The sequence below is a fragment of the Engystomops pustulosus genome, chromosome 1 (assembly GCF_040894005.1).
Source record: "Engystomops pustulosus chromosome 1, aEngPut4.maternal, whole genome shotgun sequence".
Classification (NCBI taxonomy): Eukaryota; Metazoa; Chordata; class Amphibia; order Anura; family Leptodactylidae; genus Engystomops; species Engystomops pustulosus.
In genome coordinates, this window is record NC_092411.1 from 183697672 (window position 1) to 183710203 (window position 12532).

The 12532-nt window shown below is 38.3% G+C and overlaps 1 protein-coding gene across 3 annotated transcripts in view; it reads right to left on the reverse strand.

Annotated features, from left to right (window-relative positions):
* Positions 1 to 1423: 1423 nt before the first annotated feature.
* The window catches only part of RASGEF1B (RasGEF domain family member 1B), a 267226-nt gene continuing 256117 nt past the window's right edge, over positions 1424 to 12532 (reverse strand). For all 3 annotated transcript variants that reach the window (XM_072114538.1, XM_072114546.1, XM_072114555.1), the window contains 12 exons: positions 12283 to 12405; positions 11598 to 11735; positions 10355 to 10567; positions 10194 to 10268; positions 9523 to 9618; positions 9336 to 9438; positions 8281 to 8360; positions 6958 to 7053; positions 5160 to 5255; positions 4855 to 4978; positions 4450 to 4522; positions 1424 to 4113 (listed from right to left, as the gene is read on the reverse strand). In XM_072114538.1, the coding sequence (XP_071970639.1) occupies positions 4089 to 4113; positions 4450 to 4522; positions 4855 to 4978; positions 5160 to 5255; positions 6958 to 7053; positions 8281 to 8360; positions 9336 to 9438; positions 9523 to 9618; positions 10194 to 10268; positions 10355 to 10567; positions 11598 to 11735; positions 12283 to 12405 (1242 nt within the window). In that variant the 3' untranslated portion in view covers positions 1424 to 4088. The remainder of the gene's footprint in view (positions 4114 to 4449; positions 4523 to 4854; positions 4979 to 5159; positions 5256 to 6957; positions 7054 to 8280; positions 8361 to 9335; positions 9439 to 9522; positions 9619 to 10193; positions 10269 to 10354; positions 10568 to 11597; positions 11736 to 12282; positions 12406 to 12532) is intronic.

A 12532-nucleotide genomic window follows, 5' to 3' on the forward strand; every position in this document is an offset into this window, starting at 1 on the left:
ATAGACATACGCTCATTGTGTATTGTATTGTCATGGCTTTAAGGAAGTTATACAATTAAACTAAAATATATCTTATCTTTGCAACCAAAAAAATATCTCTAATAAAGTTTCAGTAAGACCTAGTAGCACCCTTCAGTTACCAAACTGCTCTTGCAAGGGTCTGCCTCCTCAGCATGCAGTTATGTCACAGGCAGATGCAGGATTTGTAACAGGTATGGTCACTGGGTTATATAAAATAAGGATGTAGAAGCATTTCTGTGCCACACCATATAGCTCTCAGAGGCTAACTCTTGCTGAGCGATTGTTAAAGGCTAGGTACGGCTATATGATACACTGAAAGTTATTATGTCGTGTAATCTGTGTGCTGTATAAAGGAATTATTATTATTATTACGCCCAGTACTTTGAAACCAAGTTCATCATTTTAGTCAAGGACTGCCTTTAATCTAGGCCATTCAGATGCAGCTTGTAAAGTCATGTTGTGCGCAGGATTTATGTGAGGAAATCCAAACAGCCACTAAATGGCTCAGTCAGACCCCCAGAAATGAAGAGGTTGGATCCGCTGACAAGCATAAGCAGCTCCCACTGCTTTGCTTTTCACCATCCAGACACAGTTGCCACCTTTACTACTCATTCCCATCATTGTCCGCACAATTTCCAGTGGAATGGCAGAAGAATTTTGTGTCACAATGCCCATTATGTGTCTTGCTATTGACAGACAGCCACCATTATCACAATTTGTAGTGCTGTTCTAAACAAGTAACCTGAACTTTAGTCTTTGGCAATGAACCATTGTTTTGGGATCAGAGAATAGAGACGTTTGAAGACAGACTTCTGCAATATTTTCACCAAATTTATCAAAATATATGTTTTTGACACATTCCCTACTAGTCTGGCTAAGAGGGCAAAAAAAAAAAAAAAAACATATTGTGGCGCACAGCTTAATCCATCTAAAAGTTTCTTAAAGCAGAGCCCTACAAGTCTTACACTACGCCAGAATTCATCATTGCCGTGTTAAATCTGACACAGCAAAAAACGTGTTCTGTCAGGCTCTACATTGGCGGACCCGGTTTCCCTGACAAGGCTTCCAATTAACATTTTTCAGCATCATAATGCTTAATCACATGACACCTTAACGGCAACTGCACCCCTATATTGCCTCCCCCTCCCTCATCATCAGGGGGTTTGATCTGTTTTAACGAGGCTAAGAAAAGGATGAAATTATCTAAACTCCCTCCGTGAGAATCCTAGGCTGGAGCAGACAACCTGAGTCAGGCTGTCTGTTCTATTCTGATTTGAAACCAAGCATAAAATACATGATTTGGGGCTCATGTTCATGTGTTCATAAAGGAATGTCATCATTACTAAGGATCATCATATGATCTGTGACCTTTACGTTGAACAAATGCATTCTCACATTATGATAAAGTTACCAACATGAGGTGGCGAAACCCCCAAATTCTTTAATATACACATAAATTCAATCCAAGTTAAAAAGTAAAGAGTCAGATATACACAATGTGGTTCACTTTTATTCAACTACATAAATTATAAATGCATTGGGAATTCAAAATACATTACAGTTATACATAAATATTTCCAGATTGATGGAATGCTCCTTAAATATAGTACCTACTACAGGACTCTATTTGAGAAGTGTACCAGAGAATGCTACAATTCTCCATTAGATTTCTAGTGGTCATTTATTACACATTACCAGGGAATGTTTCAAAAGAAATTCCTTGTGTAGTTACAAATCAGCTCAACTCTCACAGCTTTATTTAGCAGGGAGAAGTCATAATATTACCTCTATAGTGGGTATATGTGTGGATTTGACTCCTTTTACATCAGTCAGAACCTTTCACTATCCAAATTAGGGAACTTGACTTTGAGTCGGAGGATAGAAGCAGGACTCAATCTGCATCTTACTAATTTGCTAGAAGATATCATGACATACATGCCCCTCACATTTTACATGACATTTTTTTTTAGCACAGATGCCACCAGAATTCGACTATATGACCTATGGGTCATGAGATTTGACTTGCATGCTGTCCATTTGATAGCTATGAAGTACTGTAGTTAATTTAACAAAGGATGCAGATATACTTTGTTCTAAGCAATTCTATATTGTGATTAAAATTAATCTGCATCTATCTTATTAACATTATTTGCTCTCCATTACAATGGACTACAAAAGATAGTGTTATCCAAGTGCGCTGAAAGAGTATATTATTCAGTAAGCATGGACACTGGTGTTGACAGGTCTCTCATATTATAGAGAGGTACTGAGAACAAAAAAATGAATGCTTGGTGTGTTTCACAGCCGTTTACTTCTCTGGGGATCCACTGAATGTATTCATGCAAAGTAGCAGGGAGGTGCCCGATGTCTTGTCTCAGCAGCTGCTTGTCAGAATATTAATTTCCCAGCAGTGGGAAATGTCTCTAAAATTGATTATGCAAATTTTAACAAATGCCTTAGGAATATCAGCAAGATCATTTCTAGCAAAGAGATGGCAGAGAACTGAACAACTATAACAAATACACAGTAATATCGGTTAGTGCATACTACATTTCTGTTAATATCATCGTGCATTTCAGCCACTATTTAGTAGCATTTTGCTATCCTTGTGCTGAAGCTTCGTTCTGCAATGATGCATGGTAAATTATTTTTCTGTAACAGGAATGAGGTCATCATGTATTGCACAACAGAATTCATTATGGATTCCACAAAACCCATCCATCCCTGTAATGTAGCATGTACATTATCACATATTTATTATCATTGCCTAGTCCACCACTATTAACATTCCTATACAGCACATGCATAAAGTGACCTATCCATCAGTGAAGTGGAAAATTACACTGAAAGAAATACACAGCAAGGAACTGCAATGTCACGATGCCTCTGCACATTGCAAGGAGAGATACATGAGGTAAAAAGGTCTGTTTGTCCTTGTCACAGGACGGTCACATCAATAGAGGAAGACTTGAGACATCTGCATTTACCGGTAGGGTATTAATAACACTACAGTAACAATGCTTTTACTTGCAACTCTTCAGTTCAGTAGCAAAATAGACTTTTTCTAGAACTAAACATTTCTTCACAGCGGTTATGCATTGAATCTTCTGCGATTCATTGCAGGTCAGTTATTCAAGACAACATGCATATGTAGTTCCCCTAAATGCCAGTGCCTCTATGCAGCCTCTTGGGGGAAAAAATGGAAAAAAGTGATCTCTCCTACTGCAAGGTCACTTATAGAACACAATAGAGAAGTGGTATAAAGCTTACATATAAAAATGCAATAATACAAACAGGAAGAGGAGGGAAAATAGCTGCTTCCCAATATACACACAACTTGCTCTGTACCAAATATTTTGTACAGACCTTGCTGCAATAAATAAGAAAGTCACATGGTCAAAAGAATGAATATACAAGCAAATCACAAAAACAAGGAAAAAAAAAATACTTCATACCGCTTTTGTCTATGTACACATTTAAGCTGCAGCCTATATTCCAGAAACAGGCTTCAGCTATGGACAACATACATTACTTCCAAAATGAATAATACACTTCCATTGAGTCCCACTGATAAGTTTACCAACCAGCGGTAAACTAAAGCTTTAGACCTCAAATGAGCTGCTCAGCAATAGTGCATTAAGGACCCCCGGCCAGCCAGTGGTTGTCAGTTTTTCAGTTTTTTCTTTTTATATTACTTTTCATTTTCTTATTTTAGTACTCGTTGTGTTGACCAGCACTGTACTTGGTAATACTTTGATGTAGAAGAAACTGTTGGGTCGGATTGATAAGCAAGATGTAAAACCCAATAAACAACCCATATGCGACTATATAAATAAACGCGAGTATACGGGTGACTGCAAACGTCCGGTTATTCTTTGTTCCCAGCAGACTAGACAGGCAAACCAGTTGTGATTCATTTAATCTGCCTGCCCTACAGACCTCTTAATTCACGTCTGCTTTGTCTGAAAGCCACCGCTGCTTCCAATGCACCCATTATTCAGATCCCACAGTGAAAAAATGTGTGTCCAAAAATAATAATGGTCAATTCATGGCAGTGACTTCCTACTTTAGACTCTGCCTAGAAGTGCTGACCTAGAAGAAAAAAAAACAAAAAACAAAAGATGGTCAACTGAAGAAAAAAATTAAAAAATAAATAAAATAGTACAACCACATTACAGAAATATTCACAACCATTAAAAAAAAACTGAAGACTCCACACAACGAAGAACAAAAATACCAAAATTTAATGACATATATACACTATATGTAAAAGACAAGTCTAATAATTTAAAAATAAATAACAAGTAAAAGCACATTTTTAAGTCTGAATTTTGTCATTGCAACTTGCAAAGAATTTTCTGAATTTGAGAATCCAGGGAAGCAGAAATGCCCCCTTGGTTGATGGATGGCAGGGCCCTTGACACACACCTCAGAGATTTCCATCTGTCTTTTTCAATGTGATTCTCAGGGCTTTCATTCTCATAGGAAGCCAGATAAAGTCCTATAGACAAAAGAGTGAGGAAATTAATTTCATATGTTTCTATGTACAGTGCAATGAATGAAGTTCATTCATACACCTCCTCATCAGGGTCGTGTGATAAGTAGTAACAGGGGGCTCAGGTCATGTGCACAGGTAATAAAATACTGATTTAAGGGTCACATGACTAAGCTAAAGCGCATCAACTACTAACTTTTCGCATACATACATACATAGATAAAGGACAACAGCTCAAATTCAAGTTACAAAATACTTGAAATATACAACAGCATGGCATTCTTTTTGTTAAAGTCATGAAGTTAATTTGTAGTGAAATGTTGCCAAAAAGCACCTACCATCTTCACTGAATATAGGAGCTGTCTGAACATAATGTAGAATTTTCCGATCTTTTTCAAATGGACACTCAACTTGCTTCCAAGCCATAAATTCACTGACTTGCTTTGCCAGCTCCCAGAATTTCTTAAAAAAATTAAACAGGAACGCATTATAATCGAATTCTAATTATACAGTACATTATTACAATTGTTATATACATGACTGGCATGTCCAGGGAAAATTAGACAGAATGTTTCTTACAAAATTGTTGCCGTCATTCACTTTCTGAGACAATCAAAAGGGAGCAGCACACACAGGTACATACCTCAAAATTGATATGACCATTAGGGAGACGACTGGTACAGCCCTCATTGAGAAAATAAATGTCTTTTATCAGCAGGCTGCAGAATGGTATTACAATCTACAGAGAAAAAGATGATAAACAATTTCTTTACTTCAGCAATTACGAGAACTGGCTTGAACTCTAGAGTCATCTTTATACAATTGTTCCTGAGCAAACTGAATACCAAATTATATTAACATTATCAAGATACCTACAACTATAATTGGACTAGAATTTACAAGGTGCAGGCTAGTAGAGCTTGTACTCTCTTGGCATCCATTTAGGACACAATAAGATGCAGACCTCAAAGAGTATGCTCACATTTATTTCATAAAATGACATTAAAAGGGAATTTCCTGGTTTAGGGCTCTGACACCTGGACTCCAAATTTAAACAGCTTTTCTGTCAGTCTCCAGTGAATGGACGAAACTATGTGGAAGTAAAGCGCACGTGCCAGTTCATTCACTTCTTGTCAATAGAATATCAGCCGAGCTGCAGTCCAGTTCAGCAAGACATTAACATGCTACATAGCAGAGCATTCCCTTCCTAAATGGACCCTGGTTGGCAACGTATTTTCTAAACTCCTGCCAAGAATGAATGGACACAGAGCTTTTGTAATTATAAAACCTATTTACTGAAGGTGGATTCTTTATTTATAAGTAAGAAGCAGAGTTGCCAGCCTGACATGTTTGATAATTTATAAGCTTTCAAGCTAAACTAGTCTACACTTACAGGTAGTGCTAGTCACTTTAAAAGAGGTTTTCTTTGCAGGGGATGGAATTTTTTCTATACGCATATTCTTACTGCATATCTATACACTTCAGATGCTAGGTCCTGAATCTATGGTACATGTATATAAATGGGTACTATACATTATTACATGCTAAAGAATGGACAACTAAACCACATTAATATCATTTCGGCAATGAAACTAACTATATAACTGGGAGGTGTCACTTTTTCCTACAAATAGCAGTTTATCCCAGACTCAACACAAATACAATTTATTGAGCTTAGGATACACAGAGCACATGAAATACTGGAAAATTTACATATACTCAGAAATCTGAAGTTTCCGCTTATATTTCCAGCTGTCAAATTAGTGCATGATGTTGTGAAGCCGCGGCATAGCAGGCTTCATTACAGCTTCTGAATAGCTCAGACTTTTAAACAGATTATTCAAGGATGCCAATGCTTGACTGATGACCTTGTATCAGGTCAAGTAGTATAGTTTGCAATTCATGTGCTTGGTTGGCCAATTAAATCAACACAAGTTTAATGACTTGCTCATAAAATAAGATTGTTACTTCCCTCTTACGATACAAAAAGGAATGAAAAAAATAACAGGGATAAAAAATGTAGCATACTTACCCTGTTCCAGGGTCGCTCCGGTAATTCCAGTTTTGAAACCGGGCTCAACTGAAAGTTTTGGTGGTCACAGAACCTGCTTCGGCCAATGAGTGGCCTCCTTGAATCATGAGGCAAAAAAGGAAGTGATACTCATTGGCCGCAGTGGGTCCTGTGACACTTCCCTTTCCCGCTGGAACTTCCAGTCATAACAGTGCTGAAAACCAGTGCTTTTTATTTTCCTCAACCCTTTCCCCTTTAAACCAAATACAAAAACAAATATCACCCAATTTCATTCAGGTATACACCATCTGGGAGCAATATATAAATCATGTGCATTGCTCTGCCACATGTCCATACTATATCCAAATCAAAAACAAAAATGCCATCTGCCCATCCCCAAGTGCTGGACTGCTTAGCCATTTGGACATACCTTTTCTCTGCTGCTGTGAGCAGTTAGAGACCTTTGAGCAGCCCCCCGCAGAGCAGTTCTGTAATTGTAAAAATTACTTGAAGGATCCATTTGATGCTGTAGGATGACATAAGTAAAATTAAGAATTAATTCAAGAACATCAAGGTTATGGTATTATTTGAATAGTAGAATCTTACTGTACTAAGAGATGAATTTTTACAGTCTAAAATCCTTTACACAGAGCTGCAGAGAAAGCAGGAGATCTGCACAAGCATACCTTTGTATACAGCAGGACTTCGAAAAATGGATTTATATCCCAGTTTTAGATGGGCTTTGAGCACTGCTTCAAGTCTGCTGCTGCTCTTACTTGGAAATATACAAATATGTTTTCAAAGGTAGGATAAAAGATAACAAGCCAAACCAATTCATCTATTCCAGAAGGAACGGATTCCTAACTGTACAGTGTACGGAACTGGTTTGGCTGAGCGAGAGGCTATTGACTAGGGTCAGTAAGTGAGTTCTCCTCATGGAGAATTTGCCAATTACAGGCGGTCCCCTACTTAAGGACACCCGACCCCTAATTACAGACAGACCCCTCTGCCCCCTGTGACCTCTGGTGACCTCTCTGGATGTTACTATAGTCCCCGGCTGCAATGATCAGCTGTAAGGCGTCTGTAATGAAGCTTTTTTGATAATCCCTGGTCCAATTACAGCAAAAAATGTTTAAACTCCAATTTTTTGTCTGGATCTACAATGATAAAATATACAGTTTCGACTTACATACAAATTCAACTTAAGAACAAACCTATGGACCCTATCTTGTATGTAACCCGGGGACTGCCTGCACTTCCAAGAATACCCTACCCAATGGCTATGAGTCTCCATACACCTATAAGGTGGCCTTAATTGGAAAACTCCCCATAAAGAGAACTCTTACTTCCTGCTGCTTTTACTGGAAAGAGGTACAATCCTGGAACATAAATCCATTTTCACAGTCCTGGTGCTATGAAAATCATGCACAAATGTCCATACATCTCCAGGTCCAATAGCCATCATTGTCTTTAGCATTGTATGGTAAAACTGCTAGAAGAATACATTCAGTTTGAGAACATTATTTGATGTTGCTAAATATATTATTGAATTGTTTTTGCTAATCTATCCAAGTATAACTAGAGTGATTATTTTGTATTCAATCATGGGAGAAAAAAGGTTTTCATTATCCAAAGTAGCTAAAGCTTAAAAGCTGAATAACTAGCCTGAATTCTCAGGCAAGTGTATATCATTGTCTCAATGACAATAAAAGGGAAAAGACTCCTAAGTAAAAATAAAACCAGCACTCCATACCTCCAGAATATCAAACTTGGCAGTCTTGACTTTTGCCCATGTTTTCTTAAGCCGGGAAACAGGACTCATATTCATTCCAGCTGTATAAAGTAAAAAAGGAGGCTCCTTGTAATATACAGTATATCTAAAAAGACTTAAAGGGAACCTACCACCACGAATCTACCTATAAAGGTAGATCGGGTGGTAGATGGATGTAAGGGACGTGAGGATAGCTCTTTTCAGAGCTAATCCTCACGTCCCCGCTAACTTTTGGGAAACTTTATTAACCTAATATGTAAATTTAGTTATGAGGCTACTGGGGCGTGGAGTAGCCGGCACGAGCCTACACAGCGCGGCTACTCCACGCCCCAGTAGCCACATTACTCCTCCTACCCTGTTGTGTGCGGCGCGTCTGACAAGCCGGCTACTGCGCATCGGACTGCATGCGCAGAACGCCATCATATCGGACGAGGGCGCGCAGCTACAAGGAGCTGCGCGCCGGACACAACAGGGTAGGAGGAGTAATGTGGCTACCGGGGCGTGGAGTAGCCGCGCTGTGTAGGCTCGTGCCGGCTACTCCACGCCCCAGTAGCCGCATAACTAAATTTACATATTAGGTTAATAAAGTTTCCCAAAAGTTAGCGGGGACGTGAGGATTAGCTCTAAAAAGAGCTATCCTCACGTCCCTTACATCCACCTACCACCCGATCTACCTTTATAGGTAGATTCGTGGTGGTAGGTTCTCTTTAATGTATCAATTCTTACATAATAGTTACAAAGACAGCCAGTCATTAGCAACATATAAAAAGCCAAGTACAAAATTCTGATGGTTTCCTATATCTATAGACAAGTGAATCGTAAGACACTGGGCAACCGGAACTCTGAAAGCGTCCAGGAGGAAAGCAGTGCCTTCATGAATTTCTGCAAATTTACAGATTTAAGCAACAGCATAACACTAGCTTGCTACACAAAAGAGAAAGTGTCTTATTCACTAAATTATGCTTATTTTATTATTTCAACATAACTGGAAAAGTATCGGCCGAAATTTATTGTGTTGTTTGAACTAATATACTTACAAATTATTGCCATCAAAGAGTTAAAATTGCCAATATTGAAACACTCTCGAGCAACATCAATGAAGAACTCAATGATCCTGGCTCTGTGTTTCTTCTTAACAGGCTACAAAGAAAGAAATTAAAGTAAATTATTAACATACAACATACAATTAATTCTTTTAATATTAAACCTAAAAGTGGCTCTTACCATACAGATCTCTGTTGCTACAAGGTAACTAAGTCGGTTGAACCACTCTACATAGGCTTCAAGATTTCGAGTCTTCTTTTTGTCACCGAAACAGTTCTTTAAAAAAATTATAATAATTACCAACCACAACTTATAATCACTTTAGATACAGCGTTTCACCCAAAATTAGACAGTGTTTTAGGCTACATTCACATGACCGTGTGCCCGCGAGAGGCAGCTCAACCCTGTCCCACTCCATAGAGAAACATGGCACACGGCGCCGTATTTTATTTTAGCATTATATGTCCCGGGGCTTATGGACATTTTTATTGATTACTTATTGAAAAACTTTTTTTTTTACTTTTGTAATCATATGATTGCTTGTTCATGATAATACTCTGCAATACTGATGAATTGCATGGAATTAGCAGTGTCAGCCTATGCACATGCTGACTGCCAGAGACACCATCTTTCAGGCACTGTCTGCAGGCAGTTTTGGGGACCCCAGGACCGCCATAGCAACGATCGGCTCGGGGGGGTGGGGGCGATCATGGGGGAAAGAGCCCGACACCCCCAACCCCCCCCCCCCCCGGGCAAGTTAAAGGGGTAAACACCCGAGATTGGATGAATTTCTAAGTTTGAAATAAATTGCACTAGGTCTTATTTTCGGGGGAACAGAGTCAATGCTTTACCTCATTGTTATCCAATGGATTCTTTTGCACAAAAGCTTGGACAAACTCTTCAGGTCCAATATAACTTAGCCGCTCCTATAATGCAAGAGGTGGTGTTAAAAGTCCATCAAAATGTTATGCACATGAAATGGCTTTCTGAAGTGTGCTGCTGTGTTACTTACCAACTCTATATGTGTTAGCTGCTGGGCTAATGTATAAGGGTCACTACACACACTGATAATATCCCTTTGTATAGACTGCGGCTTACTCTTCAAGATGGCCATACGATCTGCACTTTGGGCATTGATTTTTGCAATAAGTTCTTCATACTGGCTCAATGCTGCAAGTTTCCGAATGAGATTCTGTATGATCTGTTGAACATTTTTTCTGTACATCTTGAAGAAAAAAAAATAAATAAAAAACTCAAACTATGTAAATAGTTGTTTACTAGAAGCAACAGAATCAGATCTTCAATGATTGCCTCTGGAGACAGTGTTGAACTGGGGTTCCTTGGGTCCACCAGGGGGGGGGGGGAGTACTCATCATCCCCAGGAAATAGATCATACAAGCTTATAAATTAGGTTGTCTTCTGCTGTATTTATTGCATCCTATATTTGGCTACAGATTCTCTGATTTTCCAATACTGTGTGCAGATATTAAAGAGGAGGGTTCATAAGCGCAACTCTTTGAGAAGTAACATACATATATATATATATATATATATATATATATATATATATATATATATATATATATATATATATATATATATATATATATATATATATATTACACATTCTTCAACAAAAGAAAAAAATAGCATTTTCCCATTACAGCCATTACTTAAGGACACCAGACTTACAGATGACCCCTAGTTAAGGATGGATCTCTCTGACCTAGGGTGAAGCTCTCTGGATGCTTTACTTTAGTCCCACACTTCAATGATCAGCTATAAGGTGTCTGTAATGAAGCTTTATTTATAATCCTTGGTCCCAATACAGCAAAGATTTTTGAAAATACAATTGTCACTGGGGCAAAAAAAATTTGGTCTGCAGCTAAAATTATAAAATATACAGTCCTGACTGTATAAATGAAACTTAAGAACAAGTATAAAGAACCTATCCTGTATGTAACCCGGGAGCCGCCTGTACAATGAAAATGATAGAAATGACATTTTTGAAAAGTTTGATCCCAATGGGACTTTGGTTATTTAGGAATTTTTTTCTAGAAGTTAAAGCCTGTTCCAGTACAGTTCTCCTGACTGGAAAGCAGATCATGTATTGAAGAAGTGCAGTATGACAGAAACAAGATCAGGGAGGTCTCCATGAGCTGAAAGCAGCGTTCTGCTACGAGATATGTCTTTTTTGCATTCACCCCTGTACAGTAGATGGTTACTGACAAATGTAATAATCTCAAAGAGCCTACCTCATCTCCGTGTGTTACATGGTGAGCTGTATCTTTTAGATTTCTCATCATCCTTTCATCTCGGAAATCACAAGGAAAGGTCTCTGTCCACTCTGTCAGCAGCTGAAGGATTTTGGGAGCAATTTTCCTTATGTGACTCTAAGGAATGATATACACAAATTACACAACATGCTCATAAGTTTTCAATGCCTCCGAATGTGGTGTTTTAGTGTCAACAGATGTAGTCTAGGTAGAATTAGAAAAATGCTCCATACAAATTCCTCTGGTGTGTAATTAGTCTTTTTGTTTTATTGGTCACCTATACTGCTGTAAGAGTATAAATATACATATATACACCGTTCCATACTGAGACATTTCACATCTTAGTGTTCACCTAGGCAAGACCATTCTTCTCTGTATTTCTAACCCTAAATCAATAAAGTAGAGGGGAAAAAGTTACTCCCAGAGGCTTCTGACATGCTCTTACACCTGACAGAATAAAGAATCGGACATGTTTCGGGGCTGCAGGGATTTTAAAATATTATTAAAAAATGGCCTCAAGCATAATGCAGAAAGTGAATTTGCATTGTTTCCCTGACTAACCCAACCATCAATCTTTGTAAATCTACATGGATGCCAGCTTCTAAAAGAAAGAACAATTAGCCATTGTTTAGCCAGTCAGCCACCGAGACTTGTCATCTCTTACCTTATCAGTTCCTGGGTCATTTAGTCTTTGCTGCTCTACACAAACATGACAGACTTTAGCCATTAATTCAAAAGGTTGAATGAAAAGGCGGGAACTGAGGAGGAAGGTGAAGATGTATGTTCTCTGAAGGGGAAAACAAAGGAATGTTAATAGATGCATAAATCTTATCACAAAACAGAAGGACACACATTTTTACACCAAGAGTCTGTATGCAAATTTCTATCACAGACACAGAAGATGTTTAGGGAAA